Source organism: Amblyraja radiata, chromosome 8 (assembly GCF_010909765.2).
Source record: "Amblyraja radiata isolate CabotCenter1 chromosome 8, sAmbRad1.1.pri, whole genome shotgun sequence".
In the NCBI taxonomy this organism is placed as follows: domain Eukaryota; kingdom Metazoa; phylum Chordata; class Chondrichthyes; order Rajiformes; family Rajidae; genus Amblyraja; species Amblyraja radiata.
The window spans coordinates 72,358,461-72,372,557 of record NC_045963.1 but is presented as its reverse complement, the minus strand read 5'-3'; the positions used below and the strand labels follow the sequence as shown (position 1 = coordinate 72,372,557).

The 14,097-nt window shown below is 42.4% G+C and overlaps 1 protein-coding gene across 1 annotated transcript in view; it reads right to left on the bottom strand.

Moving 5' to 3' along the window:
• The window catches only part of shld1 (shieldin complex subunit 1), a 76,909-nt gene extending 62,938 nt beyond the window's left edge, over positions 1–13,971 (bottom strand). Inside the window, exons 1-2 of the mRNA XM_033026221.1 lie at positions 13,912–13,971; positions 4,069–4,253 (exon numbers count right to left, since the gene is read on the bottom strand). Of these exons, the coding sequence (XP_032882112.1) occupies positions 4,069–4,249 (181 nt within the window). The 5' untranslated portion in view covers positions 4,250–4,253; positions 13,912–13,971. The remainder of the gene's footprint in view (positions 1–4,068; positions 4,254–13,911) is intronic.
• Between the last annotated feature and the right edge of the window lie 126 nt (positions 13,972–14,097).

Here is a 14,097-nt window from a genome sequence, read left to right as displayed (position 1 = left end):
CTAATTTCAATACAAATATCACTTGGTTATAACCTTCAGTTCAGCTATGCTGCTGTACTCGATTATAACAGCTATGAGTTTTACTTCTGAACATTGTTAAATTCAAGACGACTGAGATCTGGGCAAATCAGAGCAATTTTTATAGGAAGCTTTAAGAGTGGCTAGTGAAGTTCTTCCATTGTTTTCTTTCCACCACTAATATTTCTAGGGTTATCTATCATCATCACCAAATCTGCAATCACAAAGTCGAGTATGATGGTCCGCCTGACCGGTGATTTATGTGGGTCTTGACATGGTTAAAGAGGCCGTTCCTGGAATCAGAGACTTTGCAAGAGCTACGTCCCTTCAGGTGGACACCTGTGAGCAACATCTTTTAATGTGGGGATACTGGTGCAGGGACAGTCACCACACGGCCCTTGACTGTTGGGAGTCAACGACGGCTGGTCTGCCCTGGCTGCAGCCTTGCTCCGCTTTCTCAGCCATTGTGCCGCTCCATCTGCTGGCCAGCCAACATCCTCTGCCTGCTTCACCACGGTGGTCTTCTTCTTGGAACACACGTGATCATATGTCTTACGCTAGCATCCGTCACCTCCGCTCTGAAATTTGAACCAGGACTAGAGCTAATTGATCCTTGCAGAATCCAAAGTGAGCATCAGGCTGCAGGTTATTGGCAAGGTCCTCTTGGCAGCATTGTCTATGGTATCTTCCAAGAGTTGATGATGAGTAAAAGCAGGCTGGCAGTGCAGTAATTAACCAATTGTTTTAATTCACTTTTTGGAGATTTGGCATCTCTGGTAAGGTCAGCATCGCTGTTGAGTGCCTACATCTCCTACATGAATTGCTGCAGCTGTTAGAGTCATAGGAAAAGGAGCAGGAATATAACAACCAGTCCTTTGAGCATCTCCATTTTCTCCTGTGCCTACAAGTCTATCTATCTCTTTCTTAAATACATTCACTGACTTAGCCTCAGCGGCATTCAGCGGCTGAGAATTCCACACCCTCACAACCTATTGATTGAAGACGTTGCTCCCATTTTAGTTTTTTACATTTTTAGATGCCCTCCCCACCCCGATCCTGAGATTTTACTCCCTGCAGCTGGACGTAATATCATGATATCTATATTCCCTCGCACATTTCATTGATACGTAGTCTCATTCTTCTAAACTTTCACGACTGAGGACTAGTCAATTCAATCTATACTCATATGTCAGAGGCATCATCCCAATCTACCTTCACTGCACACTCTTTATAGCAGGGGTCGGCAATCTACGGCCCACGGGCTACATCCGGCCCGTAACCCGAAATCATCCAGCCCGCAGGCGTGTTTTTTTTCCAATTCATTTTCGCGACCTGGGAACTGCAGCCAGTCCCGGGGACGCGAGCTGATCTGGAAAATGCAGCTCGTCCTGGGCCATGCAGATGACCTGGGCGCTTCAGCCAGTCCTGGGGCAGGCGAGCCGACCTGGGAACTGCCGAAAACGAATTGAAAAACACGTGAAAACGAATGCGAAAAACAACACCAGGTGTCACACTATGGCGATAGATGTGGCCCGCCATCCGCTCAGAGACATGGGCCCTGGCCCCAATGCAGAACAAGGTTGCCAACCCCTGCTCTAAAGCCTCTACGTCTATACTCTAGTCTATGTATAGACTATGCATTTCTCTGTTCCCTCCTCCTCCCCTTCTCCCTCTCTCCTCCCCCTCTATGTTTTTGTTTTGTCACAAGAGACCAAAACTACAAACAGTATTCCAGGTATAGCCTCACCAAAGCTCTGTAAATGCTGCTACATTCAAAATGATTGATAGTAAGGATGATATCCTTATCCCATAGTTATGAACCTGTGGAATTCTCTGCCTGAGAAGGCAGTGGAGGTCAATTCACTGGATATATTCAAGCGAGAGTTAGATTTAGCTCTTAGGGCGAATGGAATCAAGGGATAAGGAGAGAAAGCAGGGACGGGGTACTGATTTTGAATGATCAGCCATCATCATATTGAATGGCAGTGCTGGCTCGAAGGGTTGAATGGCCTACTCCTGCACCTATTTTCTATGTTTCTGTATATCTTCGGTTTCTTCATAACTTGCCGCACCTGAATGTTTGTTTTTAGCCATTAGTCTCGAGAAGAGAGCCTTCCCAGTAACCATCAAGCTCTTGTACACTACACAACACTAACCTAAACAGTTATGATCTTCTTTGGATTGTGTCTTCTTTGGACTGGTTACACTACTTTGTTTTTTGCACTATTATGGTTAGTTAGTTAGTTTTATTGTATTTTTGATTATTATATATTATCTGTGTGTTTACCCGTTAGACTGCAGCAAGTAAGAATTTGGTTTTGTTTAGTTATTTCATTATACTGTTGTCAGTATATATGACAAATAAATGCTCTTGACAATGACTAATGTACAAGGACATCAGCAGCAACTTGTAGATTAACATTTCCCAATTTATCTCCAGGTCCACCACCGATTTTCTGGCAAGTCATGATTGAGTGTGTAGGAAGGAACTGCAAATGCTGTTTTACACCGAAGAAAGACAAAACGTGCTGGAGTAACTCAGCGGGTCAGGCAGCATCTCTGGAGAACATGGATAGGTCATTAGGAATAGGAGTAGAATTAGGCCATACGGCCCATCAAATCTACTCCGCCATTCAATCATGGCTGATCTATCTTTCCTTCCTAACACTATTCTCCTGCCTTCTCCCCATAACCTCTGACACCTGTACTAATCAAGAATCTATCTATCTCTGCCATAAAAATATCAACTGACGGCCTCCACAGCCTACTGTGGCAAATAATTCCACAGATTACGTTTCAAAATTGGTTACGTTTCGTGTCGGAACTAGCCTTGATTGAACATGGAATGCACTCCCGGCTAAATAAGCAGTTACCAATCCTTGGCAATAAGGAAGCTTTCTTCAGACAAGACAGGACTTAAACATGGAAAGGTCTTCTTGCTAAACCGACAGTCAAAAATTCGTGGAATCATATACATAAGTTGAGATCCTTCACAGTGAGAAAGCTACAGTGAGAAAGCTTTGGATATTTCTAGATGAATTCAAAAGTGCTATAAAGTCTTTCTCACCATTAACTATGTTGGCATTTTTGTGGTTTGTGCCTGTCAGATGCATGTCTGTCACAATATCCGTACCGAAAATGAAATTAAGAGTAAACACTGTTGTACTTCCGGTACTGCTGCATTTTCATTTTTTTGAGGTGAACAAGACATTTGGCTTTAATTTAGAATTTTCCAGCGTATTTCTCAAAGGATGAAATCTTCTCAAAAGCTAAACTGTCTTTCCAACCCATAAACAATATGGCAATAAACAATACGATGTTCATAAGTACTAGGAGCAGAATTAAGCCATATGGCCCATCAAGTCTACTCTGACATTCTTGCTATAGAGGGAGTACAGAGAAGGTTCACCAGACTGATTCCTGGGATGTCAGGACTTTCAAATGAAGAAAGACTGGATAGACTCGGCTTGCACTCGTTAGAATTTAGAAGATTGAGGGGGATCTTATAGAAACTTACAAAATTCTTAAGGGTTGGACTGGCTAGATGCAGGAAGATTGTTCCCGATGTTGGGGAAGTGCAGAACAAGGGGTCACAGTTTAAGGATTAGGGGGAAATCTTTTAGGACCGAGATGAGAAAAACATTTTTCACACAGAGAGTGGTGAATCTCTGGAATTCTCTGTCACAGACGGTAGTTGAGGCCAGTTCATTGGCTTTATTTAAGAGGGAGTTAGATGTGGCCCTTGTGGCTAAAGGGATCAGGGGTATGGAGAGAAGGCAGGTACAGGATACTGAGTTGGATGATCAGCCATGATCATATTGAATGACGGTGCACGCTCGAAGGGCCGAATGGCCTACTCCTGCACCTAATTTCTATGTTTCTATTCAATCATGGATGATCGGTCTTTCACTCTCAACCTCATTCTCCTGTCTTCACCCCATAACCCCATGGCACCCTTACTAATCATTGTACATTTTTTCTATAAAACTTTGTCTTTTGTAGAATTTGCAATGTTGGTGAAGGCATTTATTAAAATTTCCTGCTGCATACCTGTATTTATTGTAGGTTTCATTGAGAATAAAGGATCAACAGTTGACTCGGAAGTACATCCATCAGTATCTTCATCAGACATTAACCGACCATCTTCAACTGCTAAGCTAAATGTAGCTGGTAAATCCAGTACACTATTGCATTCTGACGGGTTACTTGATAAATGTTCATTTGCAGACATGATGCTGTGGGAGAAAAAATGACTTTATATTTGAGGAGCCCCTAGATTAGCAATATACAGTAAATTGTAAGATCTGTTTATATCCCCATGATAACTCTGCTGTTACAAACGCACACAGACAAACACAGGATGTTTGCCCAGCAATTATTACATATTTAATGAGAATATACATTTTCTGTTTGACACCAACATGCAGTAAGTTTCTATTAGATATATTGACACAGGAAAATAGTGAGCTCAGAAGACTCGGAAAAGTGTTTAGTCTAGGTTTATTACTGTTACGTCTACCGAGGTACAGTGAAAAGAAGATAGACACAAAATGCTGGAATAACTCAGTGGCGACTGCAGCATCTCTGGAAAGGAGGCAGGATAAAGGGGTTGAGAGGGAAAGGTAGATCAGCCATGATTGAATGGCAGAGTATGCTCGATGGGCCGAATGGCCTAATTCTTCTCCTCTAACTTATGAAAAGCTTTATTTTGCATACTATTAAATCAAATCAGATAATACTATACTTAAGTACAATCAAGCCAAAGTCAAGTACAATAGGTAGAGCAAAGGTGTAGATATAGAGTGCAGAATATAGTTCTCAGCATTGTAGCGTTACAGTTCCATAGACAAAGTCCAAAGTCTGCAATGGGATAGAGTGATTCAGACAGTACCTTAGTTTATGGAAGGACTGTTCAGAAGCCTGATATCAGAAGGGAAACTGTTCCTGCGATGTTCCTGGCCCAAGATCCACTGGGATAAATGGGTGGAAGAAATGCTTGAATTTGCCTGAGAAAAGACAGGGAGTTGAATGAAGTATCCTCATGCATTTGTACAGGTACATGGATAAGAAATATTTGGAGGGAGATGGGCCAAACGCACGCAAATGGGACTAGCTTAGATGGGGCATCTTGGTCGGCATGGACAACTTTGGCCGCAGGTACTATATCTGTGCTGTATGACTCTACGCCTATCAATATATCTCAGAGTGCTTCCACACCGCACAGTAATATTTTAACAGCCAAGGACTCGTTTTCTTTTCATTAAATGCTTCATATAGGCCCCATATTATTTGAAAAAACAAAAAACCTGCAAAAAAAAAAGGTATTCTTAAACTATAATTCCAGCTGAAAATGGCCTCTAACAGTAAAACATTTGATGTAGTGAACAAAGTTGTTTCAGCACTGTTCTAATCCCATAACCACATGACTTGAAATTCTTTCTGTTGCTAATCTTTAATCAGTGCTGTGTTTTCCCTGCATGGACTCAGATGCATTTAGAGTTTGTTCGCATCTTTCTCGTGGCTCCCATTGCTTATCTTCTGACAACAACAAAATATCTATTGCAATTTTTTGGAGCTGATAGCATCCACTACAAGGAGTTTGAAGATGTACTTTATTGAATATGTTTGCATATTGAGCAGAAGGGGGACGTCTGCCTTCCACGTGATGTTGTATAGCTATGTTTTCAAGCATTTTCTAATATTATTTCAGATATTTAAGTTGCCAAATTTTGCCTTTGTTTTATAAAGGCATTTAGTCATAGATAGATTCATCAAAATATAATGCCAATCCCTCAAAGGTTCGTGTTCATAAGTGATAGGAGCATAAATAGGCCACTCAGCTCATTAAGTCCATTCAATCATGGCCGATCTATCTCTTCCTCCTAATCCCATTCTCCCGCCTTCTCCCCATAACCCCTGACACCCGTACTAAATCTTCTTTCACCATCAGATGTGCATAAGCATTGTGGAAAAATAAAATAGCCCGTAAAATCTATACTCGAGAGACACTATTTTTTTAAATAAGAAATTAAAAAGAGCAGCACTGTGCTGTACTGAGGAAGTAAAACTTGCTTCACCAAACCATACTACCAGTTCCTCAGAGTGAGATGTTATGCATCACTTCTGTTGACTCAGCAAGGGTTTTCTTTCCTGGTTTATCACCAAGATTGGAACATGTATTGCCAATCTCAGTAGGAAAGTCAACAGAAAGTTCAAAAACCTCTTCCTCGTAATTCTATTAATTTTTGTTGGAATTTAGCCCCGTCCAGCCAAGCATATCAGCTGAATGTAACACATTGCAAGCCCACACCCTAACATTGAGGTTCTGTCATAAATATTTGACTAAAGTACCATCGCCCCAAGGTAAACACAAAATGCTGAAGTAACTCAGCGGGTCAGGCAGCAGCTGGTCAAATCCTTCTTCAGACTGCTGAAGTCTCCGTTCCGACACAAAACCTCCCCTATTCCTTTTCTCCAGAGATCGCCTGACCCGTTGAGTTACTTCAGCATTTTGTGTCTATCATCAGTATAAACCAGTATCTGCAGTTCCTTCCTATACTCCTTAACATAGCCCCAATGAGCTCCCAGGGAGATCAAATAAATAGCCATTTGAGATTAATGCCATTTAATCTATTTACGCAGTTGGATATATCAAAAATGGAGACACAAGGAACTACAGATCACAAACCCCCCCCCCCCCCACAAATTGCTTAAGTATCTCAGCGGGTCAGGCAGCATCTTTGGAGGACATAGATATGCGACATATTGGGTCAGGACCCTTCTTGTAGGAGAGGGGAGAATCAGAAATATAAACAAAAGTAACTGGAGACAGTTTCTTCCTAGCAGTTATCAGGCAACTGAACCATTCTACTACAACCAGAGGGCAGTCCTGAATGACTATCTACCTCAATGGAGACCCTCTTGCACTAAAGGTTTTTCACGTTATTTCAATTATCATGTATCTGTACACTGTGGATGGCTCGATTGTAATGTATTGTCTTTCCGTTGACTGGTTAGCATGTAATTAAAAGCTTTTAAATGTACCTCGGTACACGTGACAATAAACTAAACTCAACAAAAAAAATCATGTTGAAGGTTTTTGCGATTGTGGCAGTCTGGGGAAGAATGAATCATGGGTGGTGCAACAAGGCCTTCAATTGGATATCATCAAAGATCATTAAGCGAAATTAGTCTGCAATACATGTGCAGTACACTGTGGTGGATTGTGAAGTGATGAAGAGATTAAAAAAAAAAAAAAAGAGCTGGAGTTAAACAAAAGTGGGGTATCACAGAGTTCAGTGCTGTGCACAATTTACATCAAGACTTGGACAATGGGTTTAGATGCAAATTATTCACATTGCTGATGTTACACGGCAGTGTCGCTGTGGAAAAAATGCAAAGGAGATTGAAACTTTAAATGATGTAAGTTTGAAACATGCTGGTCTTCTTCTTGAGTATGGCGTGCACAGCCTAAAGTTGAAGGACAAATTGTGCTATTTGATCTTATTTGATTGTGCACGCCGGGTTAATTGCATTCGTCGAAACAGTGCGGACCACGTGATGGTTGCAATCTTCCACCCAAAACATGCCGGTTCATGTGGGACCCATGTGTCAATTATGAATTACTGAAAGCTGACACGCAGGTAGAACAAGCAATTCCGGAGGCAATTAATACTGGTTTGGGAGACATCAGTGGCTGCCAATACTGAGATTGACAGCAAAAAAACAAACCACCAGTCGAACAACTTCTGTGGAGGGGAAGCCATTGCTAACGTTTTGGGTCAGGACCCTGCATCACCAACACTGTTCTCCCACCCCTTAACTTCCCCCACTTGGCTCCATGTGGCAATTATCATTCACCCTTAATTGGGCCATCAATCACCTCCTCTTGCCCCTGTGTCATACCTTGCCCATCCCTCCCTCTTCTTTCTACTGGCTATCTTCCCTTTCCATTCTCTGTCCTGATGCAGGATCTCGACCCAAAATGTTAACAATTCCTCCTCCTCCCCTCTCGCGCCGTCACCCCTCTCCCCACCTCCGCAGATGCTGCTCAACCCACTGAGCCCTAGTGTTTTAATGTTGCAATATGTTGATTTGAAGATTTGAATATAAGACCTGAAAAACCTGCTCTAATTGTAGACCACATGTGAAACATTGTCATTATACTACTAAGGAAGTATATACTTGCAATTTATTGTCATTGAAAGTGGGCAGGGAGGTTCTACTGCAGTTGTACAGGGTCTTGGTGCGACCACACCTGGAGTATTGGGTACAGTTATGGTCTCCTAATCTGAGGAAAGACATTCTTGCCATAGAGGGAGTGCAGAGAAGGTTCACCAGACTGATTCCGGGGATGTCAGGACTGTCTTATGAAGAAAGACTGGATAGACTTGGTTTATACTCTCTAGAATTTAGGAGATTGAGAGGGGATCTTATAGAAACTTATAAAATTCTTAAGGGGTTGGACAGGCTAGATGCAGGAAGATCGTTCCCAATGTTGGGGTAGTCCAGAACAAGGGGTCACAGTTTAAGGATAAGGGGGAAGTCTTTTAGGTGAGAAAAACTTTTTTTACACAGAGAGTGGTGAATCTGTGGAATTCTCTGCCACAGAATGTAGTTGAGGCCAGTTCATTGGCTGTATTTAAGAGAGACATGTGGCCCTTGTGGCTAAAGGGATCAGGGAGTATGGAGAGAAGGCAGGTACTGGATACTGAGTTGGATGATTAGCCATGATCATATTGAATGGCAGTGCAGGCTCGAAGGGCCGAATGACCTACTCCTGCACCCATTTTCTATGTTTCTATTTCCTAATCGGCCACCATTCAGATAATAGTCTACTTTCTTGTTCTTGCCACCAAAGTGGATAACCTCACATTTATCCACATTATACTGCATCTGCCATTCATTTGCCCACTCACCCAGCCTATCCAAGTCACCTTGCAGCCTCCTAGCATCCTCCTCACAGCTAACACTGCCCCCCAGCTTTGTGTCATCCGCAAACTTGGAGATGTTGCATTCATTTCCCTCGTCTAAATCATTAATATATATTGTAAATAGCTGGGGTCCCAGCACTGAGCCTTGCGGTATCCCACTAGTCACTGCCTGCCATTCTGAAAAGGACCCATTTACTCCTACTCTTTGCTTCCTGTCTGCCAGCCAGTTCTCTATCCACATCAATACTGAACCCCCAATACCGTGTGCTTTAAGTTTGCATACTAATCTCTTATGTGGGACCTTGTCGAAAGCCTTCTGAAAGTCGAGATATCCACTGGTTCCCCCTTATCCACTCTACTAGTTACATCCTCGAAAAATTCTATAAGATTCGTCAGACATGATTTACATTTCATAAATTCATGCTGACTTTGTCCAATGATTTCACCACTTTCCAAATGTGCTGCTACCCCATCTTTAATAACTGACTCTAGTGTTTTCCCCACCACCGATGTTATACTAACTGGTCTGTAATTCCCCCTTTTCTCTCTCCCTCCCTTTTTAAAAAGTGGGGTTACATTAGCTACCCTCCAATCCTCAGGAACTACTCCAGAATCTAAAGAGTTTACAAAAATTATCACTAATGCATCCACTATTTCTGGGGCTACTTCCTTAAGCACTCTGGGATGCAGCCTATCTGGCCCTGGGGATTTATCGGCCTTTAATCCATTCAATTTACCTAACACCACTTCCCGACTAACCTGGATTTCACTCAGCTCCTCCATCTCATTTGACCCCCGGTCCCCTGCTATTTCCGGCAAATTATTTATATCTTCCTTAGTGAAGACAGAACCAAAGTAGTTATTCAATTGGTCCGCCATGTCCTTGTTCCTCATGATCAATTCACCTGTTTCTGACTGCAAGGGACCCACATTTGTTTTAACTAATCTTTTTCTCTTCACATATCTATAAAAGCTTTTGCAGTCAGTATTTATGTTCCCTGCCAGTTTTCTTTCATAATCTATTTCCCCTTTCCTAATTAAGCCCTTTGCCCTCCTCTGCTGGACTCTGAATTTCTCCCAGTCCTCTGGTAGGCTGCTTTTTCTGGCTAATTTGTATGCTTCATCTTTTGTTTTGATACTATCCCTGATTTCCCTTGTTATCCACGGATGCACTTCCTTCCCTAACATACTGGCAGAGGAGATTAGTTTAACCTAGCATCATAAAAAAGGGCACAAAGTGTTGGAATAACTCAGCAGGTCAAGCAGAACCTCTAGAGAACATGAATAGGGGATGCTTTGGGTCAGGACCCTTGTTCAGTCCTGATCCCTGAACCTGGCATCATGTTCAGTATGAAGATTGTGAGCTGAAGGGTCTGTTCCTGTGCTATGCACAACATTCTATGTACATGTAATGTGATGTTGTGGAAGGCACAGGCTGCCAAATGACCTTCTCCTGTTTCTACTTCTTATGTCCTTACAATTAATAACTTAGATCAGCAAAGAGAATTACAGGATTCAGCAAAACATTCACAGCTTTGCATAAGCTAATTAAAGAACGTAGCCACATGACAAACTCTGTAACGTTTACTAAGTGTTGAGCAAGAGGCACAAGAGGACTAAACTGTTTACCTCAGTTAATCCACAATGCTGAGTGTTGAAGAATGGTTGACCGATACATTTCAACCTCCCCTCTCTTTTTCATCTCGTACTTTATACCTTATAATTACTGATCACAAAGGAATGGGAACAGTTCCTGACCCAATTTATTGCTGCTCACCTTATGGAAATAGGGTGGGTAGATGTGGCGTGCCCAACACTTCATTTCTAATGTGTTCCAGTCAATATCTATTTTAACCAAATAATTTTTGTAGCCAGTCAAGGTGTCTACATATTTAAAACTCCAATGCCTTCTTTAATAAAAAGTGCCCTACTTATTGCTAGATTGAGATAATTGGAACTTGAATTGCACTTTTAATGTAACCACTTGCTATTGTACAAGATTGTTGGGATTCAGTTTTCATGGATAATCCTGAATGTATTGATAAAAAATCATTTTCCATTATCAGGATTTAAATTCCTGAGCATTTAGATAACTGCAGGAGTAAATCAGCAAGTCAAACAAAAGATAGACACAAAAAGCTGGAGTAACTCAGCGGGACAGGCGGCATCTCTGGAGCGAAGGAAGAGGAGACGTTTTGGGTCGAGAACCTTCTTCAGACCTGTGTGTGTGGGGGGGGGGTGGTGTGAAGGGAGAGCCAGGGGTGGAAGGAATTGTCAATGTTTCTGGTTGATACCATGCATTACGACAGAATTCCTGATTGTTTAATGAAATGAATTAAATCCTCTAGCTGCCGCGTTGGAAGTGAACTCGTCACCAGATCTATGAATTGGGTTGCTGGATTAATAGCTGAATAACATAGCCGCCTAAATTTACGTTCTATAATATCAGAATTACTCAAAATGATTTTTAGTTCGCTAAGTGCTTTTATCCTATAGTTATTGTTACAATGGAAAATGTATGTATATAGTATAGCCTGACAAACAGCAATGAAATTATGATCAAGATATTAATTTTCCTGGTGTTCATAAGTGATAGGAGCAGATTTAGGCCATTCGGCCCATCAGGTCTATTCCGCCTTTCAATCGTGGCTGATCTACCCTCCCACTTAACCCCATTCTCCTGCCTTCGCCCCATAATCCCTAATACCAGTACTAATCAAGAATCTATCTATCTCTGCCTAATAAATATCCATTGACTTGACCACGATGACTGTGGCAATGAATTCCACAGATTCAACACCCTCTCACTAAAGAAATTCCTCCCCATCTCCTTTAATTCTGAGGCTATGACCTCTGGCCCTATAGTCTCCCACTAGTGGAAACATCCTCTCCACATCCACTCTATCCAGGCCTTTCATAATTCAGTAAGCTTCTATGACGATAACCCAGTAGTCCACTAACTTAAGTAACACCACACAATCCTCTTTACCCTATGGGAGTGCAGACAAAACCTCAGTCTAACATCTCATTTGAAAGACATCACCTCTGACATTGAGTAGCCAGAATCACATTGCTGACCTGCAAGACATTATTCAAAGCATTTCTCTGAAAATGTGCTATTTCTCCTGCAAAGTGCCATGATTTGTTTTACTTCATTATATACATGTTGTACTTCACAGATTTAAATGCACTGTTTGTAGAATTATTTCCAATAAACGTGCTGCAATATATTCAGCCATCCAGTTTAGTTTATTGTCATGTGTACAGTTAGCGGAAAGACAATACATGATTACAATCGGGCCATCCAGTGTACCGCAACATAATAAAGGGAATAACGTGAATAACGTTTAGTGCAGGATAAAGCCAGTAAAGTCCGATCGTAGATAGTCCGAGGGTCGCCTATGAAATAGACAGTAGTTCAGGACTGCTCTTTAGTTGTTGGTAGAATGGTTCAGTTGCCTGATCAAGTCCAACTGATTGCAATATTTATTAAATGCCCAAACTCTCAGTCTAAAAAAGGGTCTGAACCCAAAATATCACCTATCCCTTTTTCTTCAGAGATGTTGCCTGACCCGCTGAGTTACTCCAGTATTTTGTGTCTACCTTTGAGATAAATTTTTTATCAGGGGAGCTTAAACTTTAAATGTGGGGCTTGATGAACAGAAAATAATAAGTGGCTGCAAAGTTTAAACAGGTCTTATTAATTAAAAATAATTTAAAAAAAATATATATATATATATATATTACAAAATTATTACAAAAATAAAAGATGAAGAGATGTAGACAAAAATACTGGAGAAACTCAGCGAATGAGGCAGCATCTATGGAGCGAAGGAAATAGGCAACGTTTCGGGTCGAAACCCGAGAAGGGGAGGAGAAAGTAGGGACCATCTGAAATTAGAGAAGTCAATGTTCATACCGCTGTGGTGGAAACTGCCCAAGCGAAATATGAGGTTATGCTCCTCCAATTTACGGTGGTCCTCGCTCTGGCCATGGAGGAGGCCCAGGACAGAAAGGTCGGATTCGGAATGGGAGGGGTAGTTGAAGTTCTGAGCCACTGGGAGATCAGGTTGATTATTGCGAATCGAGTGGAGGTGTTCGGCGAAGCGATCGCCAAGCCTACACTTGGTCTCATCAATGTAGAGCAGCTGACATCTAGAGCAGCGGATGCAATAGATGAGGTTGGAGGAGGTGCAGGTGAACCTCTGCTGCACCTGGAAAGACTGCTTGGGTCCTTGAACGGAGTCAAGGGGGGAGGTAAAGCGACAAGTGTAGCATTTCTTCCGGTTGCAAGGGAAAGTGGGTGGTTCGGGTGGGAAGAGACGAATTGACCAGGGAGTTACTCTGGAGGGAACGGTCTCTGCGGAAAGCAGACAGGGAAGGAGATGGGAAGATGTGGCAAGTGGTGGGATCACGTTGGAGGTGGCGAAAATGTCAGAGGATTATTTGTTGTATGTGACGGCTGGTAGAGTGGAAGGTGAGGACCAGGGGGACTCGGCCCTTGTTACGAATGGGGGGGATGGGGAGTGAGAACAAAGTCACGGGGTAAAGAAGGGTTGAGACCATGGTGAGAGGAAGATGTTTTCAGGAGAGTTAAATTTAGCTCTTGAGGCTAAAGGAATCAAGGGATGAGGGGTAGAGGGGGGGGGGACATTTTGGATGATCAGCCATGATCATATTGAATGGCGGTTTTGACTTTGAAAGAGCCTGCACCTATTTTCTTTGAGATCTAGTTGCTGAATATATTCAAGAACAAGTTTCATAAATTATTACACATTAAAGGAGTCAAGGAATAGAGAAACGCAGGGAATAGAGATACGAATCGTATACTGGTACTGATTTTGGATGATCATATTGAATGGTGGTGCTGGGTCGAAGGGACGAAAGGCTATGTTTTTATGCAATGAACAATGAGGTAAACCAAATGGCGGTTTTGGTTTCAAGCGCCAGACGACGTTACCTTTCACACCTTCCGGCGGCGATCGACAGCTGAAGGCGGCAATCAGAGGGCGGCAGCGGGCCAACGAGAGGGCGGGACCGCGGTCTTACCCTATCAGCGAGGGGGAAAGGCGGTGATAGACAGCTGAAGGCGGCAATCAGCGGGCCAACGGCAGGGCGGGACCGCGGTCTTACCCTATCAGCGAGG